Source organism: Zychaea mexicana (genome assembly GCF_025766255.1).
Source record: "Zychaea mexicana strain RSA 1403 chromosome Unknown BDB00scaffold_23, whole genome shotgun sequence".
NCBI classification, from domain to species: Eukaryota; Fungi; Mucoromycota; class Mucoromycetes; order Mucorales; family Lichtheimiaceae; genus Zychaea; species Zychaea mexicana.
Window position 1 is genome coordinate 405,720 of NW_026516686.1, and position 18,762 is coordinate 424,481.

Here is an 18,762-nt window from a genome sequence, read left to right on the forward strand (position 1 = left end):
GAACTAGTAATAATTCCCGGCTTAATTTGATTTGGATCCAAAAACAAATCACTATATCGAAATATCACTATACCGAATATCGCTATAACGAGCGGCCACTGTAAACTGACTCCAACCGGTCACTTAAAAAAAGCTTATTTCTAAAGCTATGCAAACTTGCAGTAAAGAAATAATACAGCTCAAAGTATATGCTTAAACAGAAATATATATAAGACACGTCTTCACCTTTCATCGTTGTATATGGCTATACACAGGACGGGCAGTTTTATTATGTAATAATTCAGGAACACTTGAAGTGATACATACCCGCCTTTATTCATTAAAATTTTTACCTTCCTCATCACTGCTCATTTAAGCACAATGTCAAAAACAATGAACTCAATTTCAGAAGAACTTAACACCACGTGGGATGGATTCGATCTCGCAAAGGCTGCTTGCTATGCATGGGACAAGAAGAATGGTGTCCCGTTGCGTAATATTAGAAGTAATAAGACGGGAAATAAGAGGAAGCTCCAGATTGCTTGCAAGCATTATGGTGAGCCGGTCAAACAAGGGCGTATGTGAAGAGCAGAAGACTACGACAAGATAAATGGTCATAATAGACGACAAGAGCGAGGCCATTGCGTCATTCAAGGATAAAAAGATCGACACTGGTCATATGGACTCTCAACGGTTTGGTTGCAAATTCTAAATGAACCTTCGTCCTTTGAACCAGACCAGCGACCAATGGCACATAGTCTCTTTCTATGAAGGCGGCCACAACCACGAGATAGCAAACAAGCCTTCTTCGTACCCAATGCTCCGTCGACTCGATCATGATGAGGAGGTCGTTTAGAAGACGGTACAAGCGCATGTAACCAACAAAGCTGTATTGTCTTATCTTGCCAGCAAGAACAAGGTTGCTCATTCAAAAGATGTCAGCGCATATTCGACAACGACCCAGATCATGCAATGTTCCAGCTGATCAGAAGCTTCAAGAAAACGAGTACGGAGTCCAATAAAAGCAAAACAGCAAGGCGACAGACGTTTTTTGCAGTCTCTCTTCTTTGCGCACATATTGGCAACCGCACTCGCTCGCCAAATCCCGGAAGTTGTTACCGTGGACGCCACTTATAAGACAAACAAGCACCGGTTACCATTTATCAACATTGTCGGAAATGGCAATATCGGATACCCGCATTTGATGAAGTTTTTGCATTGCTGGTTGCTGATTAACAGAGGAAAACAATGACAGCTACGATTGGGTGATTCGCAAGCTTCAAAATGTGGTTTGGCCAGTTGATCAGTTCTCGTCCCCTGGTGTGCTTGTAGCTGACAGTGAATCTGCCGTAACCGGTGCTCTTGACCGCGTTTTTCCAACGTCAAAATGCAAAATCCATGTACGACGCAACTTCAGGGTCAACCTACGCAAGCTTTTTGATGTCATGGTTACGAGGAACTTGGAAAAGCTAATAATTTTTTAATGGCTAGTGAATATCAAGACAAGTTCAACGATACGCGATCCAAAATATCAAACGATAAGCTCGAGATAAAGGCAATGAAGATGCATAAGGAGGCTGCTCAAATGGCAAAAAGACCCGACGTTCTCAAGGATTATTTTCACAGGTGTGTAATATTGAACAAGCATGGGGATTTTTTGACCACATGCTACTTGAGATTTAACATGTTTTCGTAGTACAGAAAGCTTGCTTCCAAAGACAAGTGGTTAGACAATTACCTCACTCATGTATGTAACTCATTTTGAAGATGAAAGCACCAACAGAGTCGAAGGGATGCATGCCAACAATAAAAAAGGCGATAATGTCCTCGGGTGGCAATTCCCTAGCTGCCTTTACGCAAATCGACGAGTTTCATCGATTGAAGGTATATCTCTTGTAGTAAATATATTGATTCGTTAGTGTCGAGGCTCTTACACGCTTTATTTCTTATACAGTGGACCCCCGTTTTTGCAGTAGCAAAAAGTGGGGAACTGCAAAAAGTGAGGATGGCTATAAGGGTGTTACACAGGCTGATATAGCTTGGCTTAAGTGTCAATTATCAGCTGGAAATCCCCTCCGCCAAGACTGCTATAGTCACTGATAGAGCTTTGCGGTTTAGACTATTTGGTCTAACCGCAAAAACCGCAAAAACCGCAAACTTCGGCTGTTGAATGATTTGACCTCAGTCCAGGGCTGGTGCAAAATTAACTATTCGTTTTTATTACACTGCATCTTAATGACAATGCTCCCAAACAACGACACCAACCTCATCCCTCTGTACACGTACGCCCTTGCAATTTTTTCTAAGGAGCAGCGCCTCAGAAGCGAGGTGGAAAAGCGTTTCCTCGAGACTGAGGAAAACGTGGTGGGATTCCTCGTGACCAATACGGGAGGTGATGTGCAGCGTTCTTGTGCGCTTAAAAGCGAAATCGCTCGCTTGAAGGCTCTTCGCGATGTCAGAACCGTGCAGCAGGCTGACGAGGCAGCATCTTCTAGTTTTGCTGGAGAAAACGCGACCATGAAAGCCGAGATTGCGGCAATGGAGAAGCAGCTCACTGAGCAGTGGAGGACTCGCCGTGCCGCGATTGCCGAGAAGTACGGAGAGGATGTAAAGTCCTTGGATGCACCAAAGTTGCCTTTTCTTCGAAAGAACGCTGGAAAGGTCACTGCATACAATATGTTTCAAAAAGAGTTGTATCTCGAACAAGGTCGTAAACATTTTTTAAGTTACTTATTTGTAGATCGATGCATGCTAACAAGTACTATTTGACTATCACCAGACCGCAAACGGTATAAGCATGATCGCAGCCAAATAGGCAGCATCATGAGCGAAAAGGCCTCGATGTGGAACAGTCTTAGCTGGGAAGATAAAGCTTTCTACCAGGAAATGGCTGACGAGCATAACAAGCAGCAACCCGCTTCTGAGCTGCAAAAGAAAAGAAGCGCTTTTGTTAAACTGTCAGGTTACCTTACCCGTAACTTGACAATGTTGAGAGAAGAATGTGGTGTGGAAGGAATCTGTTTTGTCGCACCATGCAACATTAACAACGCTATCCAACCCGATCAGGATGGATATGGCTCTGGTAACATTCTGTGGTTCTATTATAAATGAACGCGATATTTATCTTATCAATTTCTGATGAACAAAACTTAGATGGCGGGATGCACTTCTGGAGCTTGATGCAAGCAGGAGCAATTGATTTGAATGGGAAAAATTTCAGTCACCATTTCAAAGATCAAATGCTTCAATACAACAAACAGCTTGGTAAGCTTATTTTGCTCTACTTCAATTTTTTTGTACCAACTACATGTATGCTCATCTATCACTGAAGCTGCGTCCAAGAATGATACTTCCACCCAACAACCCTCCTCTTCTTCCTCCGCATCCGCATCCGCATCCGCAACCGATAGCACTGCTGCTCCTGTGACATCTATTTCCTCGGGCCCGAATCAAGTGCCATCCATGACGACCCAAAGGCCCCGAACGGCTCAACATGATGGAGTGCAGAAATTGAGGAATATCATTGCCCAGAAGTACCGTACGTTTTTATTATAGATTAGGAGTGTCAACGACCTGACTTTGTGGATCTCGACGTACGAATACCTTTTTAATACGTTTTACCTTAGGACAAGCAATATTTGAGAATTACCAAATTGCTCTCCCAGAAGGAAGAAAAATGGCATGGCAAGACAAAGCAATGTATCGCGATATTGTCATGTCAGGCTGGCCTGAAGGAACCGAACGCGTCAACCCCAGCCGTTTACTGCAGCATGAACGAGATGAAATCGAGCGTCGGCTGGTATCGGGTGAGCTCAAGTTTGTGAAGGCGCCACAACAGCAGCGACAACATGATTAAAGCCTTCTTCTCCTTCTTCTTGTTCAAAAAAATACCTTTTCTACTATCCTCCACTGACAAATTGCTAGGACCACTTGAACTACTCTACACTTGCATTGCTGGAAGGACTTTAGTGGGAGTTTAAGACTATGAAATAGTATGGCTGCGGTATGTCTTGGTAAGTTCATGATGTGTACATAGGGAGAAGCGATGGTACTTAAAGACATGCATGTAACGCTTAATCACATTCGAAGTATATGTCTCCATATTTTCCTGCTGTAAGTAAGCGTGATCCACTTGTATTTCTTCGCAGTACGCAGCAATTTTTTTGTTGATATCATAACTGGGAATAAAGCAATTAAAATCAAAACATATCAACATTACATTTAGTTCAGTATTCATAATTTAGTGTAAGCATTTCGATATTTATTATTACTAGCTAGTCGTTATGATTTCTTTTCGCGCGGGAACATCTATACGGCAAAGTGTGAGCTCCTTTTGCTCAGAAACGAACCGTCTAACAAACAACTTTTAATAATAATTTTCACCTCAAAAGAGGGGATGGTAGGGTGGCATGGCTCTATCTAACGTATCCAATGATACTGCACAAGTATTCTTTAAAGATTTTACATTATTTCCACAAAGGGCAAGTCTACTGTCAGTGAAGTGTTAGCTCAATGATAACTTGTAGGCTAAAAACAAGAGAATGTTAAGTCTATTAGTTATACATGCATCTCATACACATTATCCACCTCTTTTGATGACAATGAGCAGATACAACATACATATTACTGTCATGGTGACTCCTATAGCAAGTGGGTAGGTGGCATCGATGAAAGCACCCTTGCTATCTGTCTAACTTAATGATGGTAGCTCTCTGTCATCAGTGTACCGGCATTCCCTGCCATCGACTTGACGGCACCCATCTTTCGAAGTGCGGCAATAATTTGCTCAAGGTTAAGTACACTTCTTGAGATATCCCTTCAGTAATCCGCTTTGCTACAGTATTACTTCGACATAGATGAAAAACGAGAGCTTAGAATTTGAAATAGTCTACTAGAAATAAAAAAAATGTACGTACATTGAGGCACACAAACTTGCAGACAATACAAAAATGTATCTCGAAAAACCCAATCCTGTTGGTTTGTTTAAAGTAGATATCTGATAAAAGGTATTAGCAAGAGCAGGCGATCTTCTTTAGTAGAGTTCATAGAAGTTCAATTCTATTTGTCTCTTAGCTTTCTTTGTGAGATACCATTTTTTTTAATATGAATAGTTCCTGACTATCATGTGGTTCTTCCAGTCATTACCACTATACTTGAGTTGTTAGATGGTATGATCACTACTTGTGCGATGCTGGAATGATGTAGTCATTTACATATTATACACATATCTTTCTGTTTTTAGGGTCGATTATTTATCATAGCCACGTTTACGATAATGCATACGTTGATAGGAAGTATCTGCAAGAGATGAACACTTTCATCGAGGCAAGTTTTTTTGGGTATAGCACAGTTCATTGTGAAGGATGGATGATTGATAATCTTTTTCTGGGATACACTCGCGTCGACTCCTATAAGCTCACTTTTCAGTGAATTTAAAATGAAATGAATGAGCTATGGGTTTGTAATAAATACTATTGAAAGCATCTCCGTTGGTGCTATGGATTGAAGCTTGAACCTCTATAGACAATGATGGCTACAACCAATGTCAAGGCCGGGATAATAACGATGTGAGAAAGAGGTACTGTACGCACTCAAATCTGATCTCTACAAGCACCTATGTAAAGATATATTGATGCCAAAATAAAAATACGGAAGATCTCTTAAACTACAACGACCATTTTACATAGAAAGAAGCGATAAAGTTCTATATACAGCGGCAGATCTTATTATCTTTACAAATAGACACAGAGCAAAGCATCAACAAACCAAACGTTGTACTTATCTACTGCTCGTTTAAGGACGGTAAGCTGCATCCATCAGGTACCTTATACTTCAAATATTTCTTCCGTTACAGTGAGAAAATTAGGGTAAATTGCAGACAGTTCATTCATGTAATTTGGTTATACTGTAGCGCTTAAAACAGATGCATTGTAGCATGGGTCAGGAGAAGGATTAAATGGTAACGATGATGCTCTTCGTTGCTTATTTACATACGCGCAATCAGCAAGCTTCTCCCTATTGTATAGGCTTAACCTACTATCCTTCAGTCTTAATGCCAGATAGCGTACACTTAATACATTCTACTATCGACGTACAGTGATAGCCAGCCACTTACAAATGTATCTTTGCAGAGATGCTTTTTACTTGCTATCACTTTGAGCTCCGCTATGTATAGTATGTACTAGAGTGCTTTTCATTTGACATTGTTACAAAGTCTAATAGGTTTAATGACTGGCACAGTATACGTAATAATTACGAACAGATGATTATACTGAGAAGCCACCCACTTTTATAGGTACAAAATAACAGACGTACCGACTTATTTTAGCTATAATAGATGCGCACGCTTGTTGCAGCTATTCTTTGCGATGAAGATTGAACCTTGACACTTTGATTTGGCAGTGTTTCAACCCAGCCAAAGCATCTGTCACGATTGCAACTATGACAGACGGACTCACCACGTTGCAACTATATGTCTATATTTTTTGAGAACTAAGTTTATCGACGTCGATCAAAATACCTTTATATTGAGAAAGGCATTTTATAAAAGCATATTACTTTGGTTTACTTGAGTTAAACTGTAATTTACAGCCTTGCCTTATTAAAATCGTGGTAGATGCCCTTATTCTTGCTGAGTTGCAACGTAGCATACGTACCTGGCAGGGTTGCAACTACGACAGACGGACCCACCAAGTTGCAACTGTATGTCTTGGTCTTTTAAGAACTAAGTTTATCAACGTTGATCAACATACCCTTATATTGAGAAACGCAGTTTATAACAGCATATTACTTTGCTTTGCTTGAGTTAAACTGTAATACACAGTCATGCCTTGTTAAAACGTAGATGCCCTTATTATTTTTGTGAGTCGCAACATAGCATACGTACCTGGCAGGGTTGCAACTATGACAGACGGACCCACCAAGTTGCAATTCTATGGCAGGAGCATGTCAGTAAGTACACCATAATCATGTCAGTTGCTTATATTGAACTACATTCAAGGAAGATACATTTCATTTTAGTAGACATAAGCCCATCAACAGTCTATATACAGTATATTAAATTGTTACTACCGAAAGGTCTACTCAATTGATTCCAGCATATGCTTGATCTGCATTTGCCATTACTATAAAAGAGCAGAGATGTGATCTACAGTATTCAGTCTCACATATTCCTATATCAAGAACACAGACACTAGTCAATCTACTTCTTAATACAGTACGCACAAATATAACTGAGTAAACTGTGCTTTGAGTACGTTTATGGGACCTATGTAATGATCTTTACTCGACAAAATGTTGAACGGTAGTAAATGAACAATTCATCATGAATATTTTGTGATAAGAAAAACGAAGAAAGATAGGTATATACACATATACTGTACATATGCAGCAACAACATACATCTATAAAAGTATAACATCTGTATGATGATTACAGTCGATGGCACAGATTATACTTGCATCGTGGTAAAAGTAAAAAAATATTACCGTATACGTATAATCAACTACAACGTTACTTTACTTGAGTATTATATATTAATGAGGGATAAACAAATAGTACTACTAGTTCTTGCCCCTTCTTCATAAACCAAACTATACTTCATCCATATGATAAAGCCAAGTTAGCAACTAGAAGCTGATCACTGGTCTGCTCTTTATCAGAAATAACATTATACTTATCAACTGATATGATTTTTGCTCTTCATAATGTGTATAGTTATTACAAATATGTTTGATTGGCGTTTACTAATAGCTTTATCCCGGAGCAAGCAAGTAACAGGCGAAAATGATAATGCTTCTCGCAAATAAGCAGCACCGAATTGCTTAGTTACAACGTCAGAAAAAGCAGCTGTCAGAGTTGCAACTATGACAGGCACTTCTGGCTCCGCGATAAAATCGATGAATGAGTTGCTTCACATAAAAAGAGCACTGGCTACCACCACTATAAACTACCTATATGCGCACCCCTGGCAATGTATCATTCTAGGTTTTACTGTGATTAATCTTACATCTTCATATAGCGTGTTTCTTTTTCAACTTCGTACTTACGCACTTAATACAGTACGCCTTTCACTTGACTTAAAAAGGTGTGATGAGAGATTGCAGTTTTAATCGGAGCTCATTCATACTTTGTTATATAAGCTGTCTTTTTTACGGTCCACGAGCTCAAAGCCTTCTTGATATTCCTACTGCGTTTCTTGCTCGAAAACTATGTCTCCAACTCCTCCCAGGTATGTTTATTCAAGGAAATTGATTTATCGTGGTAATGGTATATACTAATATCTGAGCAGTAGCCAATACGCGCTCAACGACGCTGTCTTTTCCACTCCATCCTTACCACCTCCACCTCAATCCACTTTGCCTTGTGGTCGCCCGCGCCGCGCCTCTATGACACCCGGCATGCCAACGGAAACGTGGTACTCCGACAAATATAACCCAACGCAGTATCCGTTGCATAACTATTGCATCAACTGCTCTACGCAGTTTGTAGCAGACCACACCTATAAGCGGCACCTAGTTGATGTCCACAAAGTGCGGTTCGAGCCAGTCAAGCCTGGTCCTAAAAAGACGATATCTGGAACGCTACGTATCTTGAACAAGAGGCAAAATGAAAGGAAGCGCGCTCTTGCCAAATCGCTGGTATACAAGGGGCAAAGGCGGGACGAAGCTGCAAAAAAGTACCTGAACAAGCTCGTTTCGTTGATCGGTGCAGAAAGTTGGCATCACGCGTACCTCAAAATGTTTGAACATATTGATGCTACAATCGATCAAATTGAAAACGAGCCGACCATTGCTGAAAGCCGTAAGAAGTTTGGTGACTGCTGGAAGTACGCCGTGTACAAACTATGTGCCCTAGAAGGACGGTCAGTGTTTGACCCAACATACGAACACTTCTTTGGCAACTTGTTCATGGAAGATGCGTATGATGCCTACAGTCAACTGTCCGGCAGGGATACGCTGAGCGTCAACGATGCGGTCAGAAATGCATTGAGTGACAGGGCGCCCAAGTTTTTAGCCAACTATGGCCCCAAGTTCCGCGCTTTCCGGTGGATTGGCAACCCCTTGTTGATGCGCGCCACTTCTGACTGTGGTATCGAGCGAGGAAACGCCACTGACGATGACGATCACGGCGACGGCGACCGCGTGTCGTATTCCAATATATTACGCGAGTCAAGAGAGAAGGAGTGGGCCAGACTCTTGTACAAGCGGCACCCGGCCAGCTTAGAGGCAGGAGAAGGAGTAGGAGGAGAGGGAGAAACGGAGGAAGATTGCAGCACTGGTATTGAGCAGAGTGACGGGTATATTAGTGATGATGATGGAGGATTGGAGAGAAGAGAAAAAGACTTTATGTTCTAGATGCACATTTTAAAACTATCTACATCATCTTTTACTGGCTTTCATATACAATCGATTGTAGGTGAGCGAGCAAATGGATCTTGATTTATGATGTTGCAATTTATTACGCTTGTTCGAATGAGTATCTATGTTTTATACTTAACTTTTTGTAGCTCTTCGTCTCCCGCCCTTGGGGGAACCGAATGACAAACGGTAAAAGCTAAATAATGCTACTCAGTACGTTTCATGAAAAGATAGCCCTCAAACCAGCAGCAGTAAGTGCTAGCGCTAGAATACAATCAATCGCTTTATCCATAATATTTTCCGTTTACCTAATTGTTTTGCAACGGTAAGTTTCACTAACGAAGTATGCGTTGAACACCTACATGCATAATCGATAGTGCCGATGCATTCTGTTTTCCATGGTAGTATACACCCATTGATTAGAGATTGCCTGCAGACGCTGTAGCCAAACATCGATCGGGATAACTTCTAAAGATATCTAACCATAACAACAGTAACATTTGATCTTAGTTTTGTTGATATATTTACTACTTTTTTTATACCGGAACTTCATCGGCAGCGAAAATGCTCTCGAACATGTTGTCATCTTCATCGATCCACTCTTCGTCATCGTCATCGTTCTCATTCTCTCCTTGCAACTCGGGTGCCAGCTCTACTGTCTCCTGGTCACCTTCACCTTCTTCATCATCTTCGTTATCATCTTCGTTTGGCTGTCGTACTGTTGTCGATGCAAGTCTGGACTGCGTAGCGGTGCCGTTGAAAGCTGATCCATCAGCAATTTTGGCTAATAGCCGCTTCTGATCTTTCACCCATGTCTCGGCTCTCTCCAACTTCCGCTTCAATATAACCACCATGCCTTGTCTCTCGTACCAGAATCCGGCGCTCAAAGGTACTTGCAAGTTTTCCGGTACAGATGCAATGGCGTCTTGACGCTTCTTCACGACGTCATCGCCGAATCTAATAACTGAAGCAGCTTCGTCCTTTTTTGTTTGTTTGCATATTAGAGTCGCAGATACATTGCTCAGTTTCTTACGCGCGATTTATTACCTTCAAAATTTCGAGCTCTTCGTTGGCTCTTTTTAAACCATGGAAAGCGTCATAGGGTGCATCGTTTTCCACAGGAGAAATGATGTTACAGCGGAAACGAAAGTGGCTGTTCTTTTTCAACACAGTGTTTGAATCCTTGTACAAGTCATAGCCTGTCGTTATAATTGTACCCTTTAATAACAGCTTCAGTGTATGTATATGTATTCTGATAAACTTACCAAAAATTGGAGCTCTTGTTAATTTCTCGATATACTGGTCAAATTTGATATCAACCTGCTTACGAGCGGCTTTTCTTTGCGCTGCAAGGTTTTGCGTACGATTGTGACCTAGAAAATAATGGCATAATGCAAATTAGTCATTAACCCCATTAAGACATCCTTGATAGCTAATTACCATTGCCCTGTTGTTTGAATGCCTGTTCGATTAAATCGTAAATGGCGATGGCAAGACGCAAGTTCTCTATGGCTCTGCTAGAGACGCCAAACCTTCCACCTCGTCCTGTATTGCTTGTTTCTCTCTGAACCGTCTCATCCAAATGGTCCTGCCATTTCATTGCCATTAAGGCAATGGAAATGTTATCATTCTCTTCAATACCGGCGTTCCTTAGTGCTTCCAAAGCGTCAGCTTTGAGTTCCACCGCGCGTTCGAACCTACGTCGGAGGTTCACACCTAGTAGTAAGTTCATTATTAGCAAAGAGCAACGCAGTTTTTAAAAATGATCATGAGAGACTCGGTACCAAGGTTGTCTATTCGCTGCTCGGTAAAGAAGTCAAGAGCAATAGTCAGAGTAAGCCGTCTGTTGAGAGACGACATGTTACGTGTCATGGCCACAAATCCGTTGAGGAAGGACCAAAGCCGCTCGAGATGCTCCCCATCCTGTATTCCCCACCCCTCTTTGAGGCGAGGATGAAAGTGGATCTGGCATTCTGGCGAATGACCAGTGATATGGAAAATGCCGACCGCAATAGGTACATCCTTTATACTGTCCAAGCATTCCGTTTCCTAATAACCAATACACAAGTTTATCGATGTTTAAACTTAATGAAAAGAGTCCAACAAAACTCACCTGCAGGGCCTTGCGAATTTTACAGCCAACATCGTACATGATGCGGATGTCTGATCCATACAATGGCATCTCAGATACTTTTTTTAAACAGCTGAGAACATAGGTGAACCTAGTGATTTATAGATAAGAGAATCAGTCTTTCGATAATCTTGACATCATCGTATCATCATACTCACTGTTCACCGGCTGTTGTTATGTCGATCATGGCCAAAGGAAGACCGTGACCACAAGTGCATGCGAATGCACCATTCTGATCAAGATGGTCCATCCGGCCACGTCCCTTTTCAAGAGCTTGCCAAGTACTGCATCCATCAGTTGCCTGAATACATGAATTTTTAGTATTTCAGCTGCATACAATTGCAATTTTTATCGCTCAAATCGTTTAGACTTACTGATCCACCATACGGGACAACTTGGCGATTTTTCACCCAATACCAATCTACTTCTTCTTGGCCAGCAAATACCACGTCTTTCGGATCCTGTGCTTTTTTGAATCTGCGTAGTTGCATGTTGCCATCTGCAGCAACAATCTTGGACCCGGACTAGCAGAAATATCAGGTCATCAGCTCAGTATATGAAAGTAATTATATGCTAACACTAATCGTGCAAAAGTTTACCTTGTATTTGCATGCTGGACAAGCCCTCTCAAGATCGCAATCGTCTCTAAGCTCCTTTTCCAAGTTAAGCATTAACCTTCCATACATTGGAAGTGCTTCACTAAGACGTTGCTTGAAGCTAGCAGCAATCGGAAGCTACATGAATAATCAACTATAAGTGACACTTGTCCAATAACGCTTTCACCGGAAAAAATACCTTTTGATGATACTCTGCTTGGGCCCAACTTGCAATGGAATGGACCGAAACACGGCAAATGTAGTGCAGGTTATGAAAACTGCGCATTTGCTCGATATGAACAGCGTGATTCGGCCCTGATGGTGTCATGGGAAACAGGTGGCGGCGCATCAATACCAACGGCAACGAATGATCTGGGCACTCGCTGCAATATTTAACTGTGGCAGTACGGATACCTGAAGCATACATGTTAACATCAGTAACATATTCTTCCTTTGTTTCAAAGATATGATTTCCTTTTATACGCACCGCACTTGTAAATACAAGTAACAGTCTTTTCCTTTCGCTTGCTTTCAGGACAATGGCAAAGCAGAGGATCGTCAATGGGAACCAGCGCCTGAGGTGCAGGCTCCTCAATACCATAACCTTGCTTATAAGCTGTAAGAAGGGAAGGTAGAATGTTTGCCCAGCTTTGAGCACGATTGTCAGCTTTTCTTCTCTTGTTCGAAGAATTTGTGTTCTCATCGCGCATGGGCGATCGCTTGGACGCTGGCTGAACTACAGGTGGGACACTCAAAGTGCCTCCAAGATCCAAAGGCTGCGTGATCCTGATTACTTTTCTCGCTCCGTTGCTCTTAAGACTTGCAAAAGATGAGACGCGTTTGTTGCCAAATCCTCGTGCACGTTTGGGAGGCATGTTTATTGGAACTACGGAGAAGGAGGGGAAGTCATGTATTATGGGAGTTAATACTGCTACATATCAAAGTCTGGGTCACACGATTCAATTACCGCAGTTTGCGGTTTTTGCGGTTCTTGCGGTTAGACCAAATAGTCTAGAAACCGCAAGTTATAAAACGACACTAGCGACAGGGGCCGGAGTATTACTAGGATCAAGCGACAGTACTGCCTCCCGTGATTTGCTTACCATGTACCAGGTTCAGTGAAGCCGTATTGATGTCATCCTGCAAGCTCAGCCGTGCCTCTCATACACTGTCGATGCTTGGACAAGTGAATGGAAGGTTTCGTTTCTTGGTATCACTGCCCACTGGATCGATGACGACTGGAACCAACAATCCATTGCCTTAGGTCTCCAGCTTCTCTCCAGCCCTCACACTGGTGCCAACATGGCGGGGGCGTTCCTGAAAGTTTTGAACGATTGGAACCTCGTGTCCAAGCCGTTCTTTCTGACTACCGACAATGCATCCAATATGACGACAATGGCCACAGAGATTGAACTTGCTGTTGGACGCGATGTCTTTGATGCCGAAGAGAATCGTATCCCCTGCATCACGCATATAATCAATTTGGCGGTGCAAGCGATCTTCCACAAAGGTTTAGAAGCGGAAGCGTACGACAATGCAGAGCAAGCCTTGGACAGTGACAACCAAGAAATAACTACAACCATCAATGCAGGTAAATAAGCAAAAAAAAGCAATATCCACCCATCAACATGTGTATAGTAATTAAACTTAATTTACCTTAGGCAAAACGTTGCGTAAGCTTCGCAAAGGGATTGTTGCCATCAGAGCGTCTCCACAAAGACTGGATCATTATCATAGCTCGTTCAAGGTCGTTGCCCACCAACATCCAACTACCGACGATAACGACGAAGCCGTAGATCAGGACGAGATTGAAGATCGCCGTGAGCTGGTATTGGACGTTCGCACTCGTTGGAATTCCACATATGCCATGCTCCAAAGAGCTCTTACAGCCAAGCGTGCATACAATACGACGTGCCGGAATCTCGAGGCCCTTCAAGGATACTTCTTGACAGATGACGAATGGACATGTCTGGAGAAGGTGACCGAGTTACTCCATGAGTTCGCCCGAATGACCCCATTGCTGTCTGGCGCTAGCTACGCAACTATGAACCTGGTCATTCTTGCTTACAACCGTTTGCTTGAAAAGCTCGAACTATACATGGATAAATGGGAGGATGTAGGTTATAACTCTATATATGCGTATTTCCATCGAACACTATTTATCACATACTTACACGACTACTTCTTCATATGTTAGACATGGCCTGAGCTAGTGCACGCAACACAATGTGGTTGGGAAAAGCTCAAAGGGTACTACTGCAAGGCTCAAGGCCACTCTTTTGCCGTTGCTACTGCCATGGACCCTCGATTAAAATACGAATAGTGGGAAGACGAGAACTGGGGAGAGTATCGCGAGGAGGCTATTGAGATGGTGCAGAAGACGTGGCAAACATATAAGCCATCAAGAACGCAAGAACCATCCCCATCAAACCCGGATGCGTTGATCAAGAAGAGGAGATCGAACACGGACCAGCTGGAAAGATATGTTTCCACAGATACAGTAATCGACGAGTCTGACGGTGAGCATACTTCGATCGTTTTGGAGTTCTGGCGGAGGGACGTGAACAGTGGCCAAGAGTTGAGGCAAATGGCACGCCGATACTTGGCGATTCCAGCCTCATCAACAGGATCTGAACGGCTTTTCTCCCGTGCCAAGCAATACATTCCAAGTGAACGGAATCGGCTTGGGTATAGTAAACTGGAAGCAAGTGTGCTGCTCGACTCGTGGTCCAAGTATTTTGGTGAAGATTAAGAAGGAGTTGCTGTTCGCCGTTTCCACGTTGTGTTAGAGAAAACAAACAGCGGTTCTGCAATTCTTCGCACTCACCCTCCTTTTTTTACTTCCCTTTCCCTTGACCCACGGTCACCTACAAAAAAAATTCCACTTCCCTTTCCCTCCCTTTTTTTCAATATTTCAAAGCCATTGCCTCATTGATCGTTCGACTTCTTTATTACTTTCTTCCAGTAGCTATGCCCTGGTTGCTTTTTCTTCTTCCCTATCCTCTTCTTTTTTTCTGATGTTCACTACTGCTAAATTTAATAAATGCCACCTTGTACCATCTAAAGCTTACTTTTCAGTGATTTGTATTCAAAACTTAACTCTATACTCGGATTTCGGATTTGATCCAGATTTATACGAAACGGATTCAGATCCCATATTTACAATCCGGATCCATTCCGGATTGCAAAAGAGCTGATCTGTTTTATACGAAACGGATTCGGAATCGCTCGATCTGTTTCGAATCCGTTAATGACGACCCCTACCCAGAGCTATATCTATAGTTTTTATAGAAGCACTTGTAATAACATGCAATCCCATCCCACACCTGTTTATGCAGACAACTGAAACATAATGACTACATAATGTATGATCTTTTGCTTTTATTTTTTTATCCCAGCCGTAACATCTACAGTAACAATGATAAAACCCTACATTCCACCCGTCAGCATATATAACTACCTTATCCATCAAGACCAGCAATGTTCGTGTTGGCATATGCAAAAAGAAAAAGGTAATCGTCGTTGCCATCGTGTGTGTGCGAGTACAGCGAATTGCAGAGGAGGATTATAGCTGTGGTAGTGTGTATGCATCATAGGAATATAATTATCATCACATTGATGTGTATACAAACAGCAAAGAAAGAGATGGCCGTCATTACGATTATGATGTGCTTGAGCGTATAAGTATCAAAACAAAAGACCGGCGTCATAGTCGTCATCGTGTAATATGGGCGTACATGATAGTGAAAGGCAAATGCGTCAGGCTGTATATTTTGCAAGTCAATGGCGGATCAGCGTCATGTTGTATATGATTGTGTTTGAGTAATAGAGAAGAAGATTGTTGCGTCGTTGTTGTTGTGAGTACGAATCGATTATGCAAGTCGAAGACGATGTTGTATTACGCACGTAAGTTTGACGTTGGAATGGTACAAGATGGTGCATAAGTATATACATAGAAAAAGAGAAAGAAGCAGTAATTCTGAATGGGCATATCTCCACTAAAGCTATACCTCAAGCACACCCGATAACCTTTTCCTTCCTTTGTTCACTTACCCGGCGTTTTTTAAGCAGTAACGGCGGTCTACTCCTTACAAATCTTGAGCAAGCGCTTTTTTTATTAGAAAACAATTACCTTCATTTCGTTTTTCAAGAAATCCGTGGATTGTGCCGTTTTGTTTTCTTTTTTCTTCTATTCATCGTGAAGAGAGTAGGAGCCATTTACAAGTGTGCGTCGCAGCTGTTGATTTGCAAGGCGAATGGTAATGAGAAAAAAAAAACGGATCTTTGGTTGTTGTTGTTTTTTCCTCCCTGCTTCCGCTAACAAACCCCACACTTTCCACCTACCTCAGCCACCACCCTCCAATTTAACGTTCAGACCCTGTTCCCACAGCAAAATAGTAGGCTTGTGCACACAGTGAGTCTCTAACGCACTCTTGCCATTTCCTGTACGTTAGCCTGAAAGCTTCCTATCACGAGTAAAACAGCCATACTATATCTTACTTGACTTTGGCTTTGTACTGCTTGACTTTTATCATGTCTTGACTTGAATTGAAAATCTTAAGTACTTGCAAATTCTGCTGATCTACTCTGCTACACTTAATATATTATCTACTTCTTCAACTTTTTTGAAGTCTTAGTTGACTAAAACTATATCCAGGCTGACTGTTATTATGTCCAGGTTGTCTATTATTTGTGTTTGGATTGATTATTATTCTTGTCCAGATTGATTTTCATTCACGTACAGATTGTTTATTATCTTATCCAGATTGATTTTACTCATGTCCAGATTGATTTTAATTCATGTCCAGGTCGATCCTTATTCATGTCCAGATCAATCTTTATTCATGTCCAGATCGATCTTGATTCATGTCTGAATCAATCTTTATTCATGTCCAGATCAATCTTTATTCATGTCTAGCTCGATTTTCATTCATGTCCAGCTCGATTTTTATTCATGTCTAGATCGATTTTCATTCATGTCAAGCTTGATTTTCATTCATGTCCAGCTCGATTTTCATTCATGTCCAGCTCGATTTTCATTCATGTCCAGTTCGATTTTCATTCTTGTCCAGATCGATTTTCATTCATGTCTAGATCAATTTTCATTCATGTCCAGTTCGATTTTCATTCATGTCCACTCAGATTAATATTCATGTCTACTCTGCCTAAATAAAAGTTCAAACGTCCGCTAGGAGATGAAAAATCCTGTAAGGCTTTGTTAAAGTAGTAATTTTTATGTGCATTAATTTATTATCTTTAATAATCTGTTTTACTTTATATATATTTAATAATATTTTAAATAATAAAATTCCATCAAAATTTTACATATTATATATATGAATTGTGTAACCTTTATATTTAGGTCTCATAGTATCTTCAATTGATTTTAATAACATTTCTTTAGAGCTATTATAATCTGTTAAATAATATAAATTTAAATTATAACCATTGTACCAACCACAAGCATATAGAATAAAATTATTATTAATATCTCTATATGTCTCAATATCATAACTAATAATTTTATCATCTCTAATCATACTTTTTTTACTTTTATTTCTATGAATAGGTTTGCAATTAATTATTGATTCATTATATAATAAACATTCAGTACTATTATCAATTACTAAAATATGTTTATTAATAAATCGTTTTAAAATATTTTCAGTTAAAATATCTTTGAATTAGAATAAAATATTACCTGATTTAAGTACATACCCAATTCTACTATTTGGATTTAACTCAGTGATAAGAATATCAATATCTAAAGAATATCTATATAAATTACCATATAATGAATTATAATAAAAATCTTTTTTAACTAAAATACCTAATTTATTTAACTCAAAACTGTACAGTAAATATTTACTAGATAAAATTTTACTTTGAATATCTCTTACAGGTGTTGTGTTTGAATACTCTTTAATTTGATGTTTAATACTTTTGAATTGCTCTAAATCAATACTTTTAGATAAAATAATATTTCTTACATTAAGATAGATAGTATCACCTAAATCTAAGTTATATTTTATTGCTTCTAATTCGATCTTAAATTCAATAAAATCAAAGATTTCATTAGGATCAGTTTTATTCGTAATAAGTAATTGTCTAGATAGACTATATACATGATTACCACTAATAATAAGAGGAATGATACAAAATAATTTATTTGCACTTAAACTATTTAACATTGTTGTAATAGCACTAACTCCATTACTTCCATAATTATACAATTTACAATATTTATTATCCTTCTTTTTCTAATCATACTTATTGTTTCTATATTAATGAAATCAATCATTTTAGAAGGATCAAATCCCAAATTAACTAATACTTCAGATTCATTAATAGATGAACTATATGCTTCACTATTATTTTCTGAAGGGTATTTATTTATACATACCACTGAAGGTAATAAAGCTAAAAGTAAATTATCCGGAGTATTAATCTAGATATTACTAGTAATTAAACCATCAAGTGTTTTAATCCTAATGTAACTTGAAATAAGCTCTGTAAAAGAGTTTAAATCGCAGGTATTCGAAGGGAAAATAGGGCAATCGCTAAAAATATAGAATAAGTTTGTAAACATCATTTTTTTAAAGTAAGTAAGTAATTAGATAGCATCTAATTTTTAGTAATGATTTATTTAGTTTTAAGATTAATTATCTCTACTTCCAGTACCGCCACAAGAAGGCAT

The 18,762-nt window shown here is 40.2% G+C and overlaps 4 protein-coding genes across 4 annotated transcripts; 2 read left to right on the forward strand and 2 right to left on the reverse strand.

The window, feature by feature from the left end:
* Nucleotides 1-1,800: 1,800 nt before the first annotated feature.
* BDB00DRAFT_870833 (uncharacterized protein) lies at nucleotides 1,801-3,835 on the forward strand (the record flags this gene model as incomplete). Its single annotated transcript, XM_053126756.1, has 6 exons — nucleotides 1,801-1,863; nucleotides 2,098-2,689; nucleotides 2,759-3,061; nucleotides 3,133-3,243; nucleotides 3,311-3,517; nucleotides 3,606-3,835. 6 exons carry the CDS (start codon nucleotides 1,801-1,803, stop codon nucleotides 3,833-3,835), a joined length of 1,506 nt encoding a protein of 501 aa, XP_052981382.1.
* A 4,354-nt stretch (nucleotides 3,836-8,189) lies between these two features.
* BDB00DRAFT_786697 (uncharacterized protein) lies at nucleotides 8,190-9,335 on the forward strand (the record flags this gene model as incomplete). Its single annotated transcript, XM_053120630.1, has 2 exons — nucleotides 8,190-8,209; nucleotides 8,273-9,335. 2 exons carry the CDS (start codon nucleotides 8,190-8,192, stop codon nucleotides 9,333-9,335), a joined length of 1,083 nt encoding a protein of 360 aa, XP_052981383.1.
* Nucleotides 9,336-10,402: 1,067 nt separating this feature from the next.
* On the reverse strand, nucleotides 10,403-12,033 carry BDB00DRAFT_271871 (uncharacterized protein). The gene is made up of 7 exons (XM_053116740.1): nucleotides 11,844-12,033; nucleotides 11,628-11,770; nucleotides 11,452-11,560; nucleotides 11,123-11,387; nucleotides 10,779-11,054; nucleotides 10,604-10,711; nucleotides 10,403-10,520 (listed from the first exon to the last, which is right to left on the reverse strand). The coding sequence occupies exons 1-7, from the start codon at nucleotides 11,958-11,960 to the stop codon at nucleotides 10,471-10,473; spliced, it is 1,068 nt and encodes a 355-aa protein (XP_052981384.1). The 5' UTR covers nucleotides 11,961-12,033; the 3' UTR covers nucleotides 10,403-10,470.
* Nucleotides 11,872-13,132, reverse strand: BDB00DRAFT_272016 (uncharacterized protein). Its single transcript, XM_053116741.1, has 4 exons — nucleotides 12,553-13,132; nucleotides 12,265-12,479; nucleotides 12,069-12,186; nucleotides 11,872-11,993 (listed from the first exon to the last, which is right to left on the reverse strand). Exons 1-3 carry the CDS (start codon nucleotides 12,938-12,940, stop codon nucleotides 12,169-12,171), a joined length of 621 nt encoding a protein of 206 aa, XP_052981385.1. The 5' UTR covers nucleotides 12,941-13,132; the 3' UTR covers nucleotides 11,872-11,993; nucleotides 12,069-12,168.
* Between the last annotated feature and the right edge of the window lie 5,630 nt (nucleotides 13,133-18,762).

Coding starts and splice junctions, on each gene's coding strand:
- BDB00DRAFT_271871 (XM_053116740.1), bottom strand. CDS start 11,960: ATGCAACTACGCAGATTCAAAAAAGCACAGGATCCGAAAGACGTGGTA. Junction 11,055..11,122: donor GCAGCGAATAGACAACCTTG/GTACCGAGTCTC, acceptor ACTTACTACTAG/GTGTGAACCTCCGACGTAGG. Junction 10,712..10,778: donor ATTCAAACAACAGGGCAATG/GTAATTAGCTAT, acceptor ATTATTTTCTAG/GTCACAATCGTACGCAAAAC.
- BDB00DRAFT_272016 (XM_053116741.1), bottom strand. CDS start 12,940: ATGCCTCCCAAACGTGCACGAGGATTTGGCAACAAACGCGTCTCATCT. Junction 12,480..12,552: donor TACTTGTATTTACAAGTGCG/GTGCGTATAAAA, acceptor TGTATGCTTCAG/GTATCCGTACTGCCACAGTT.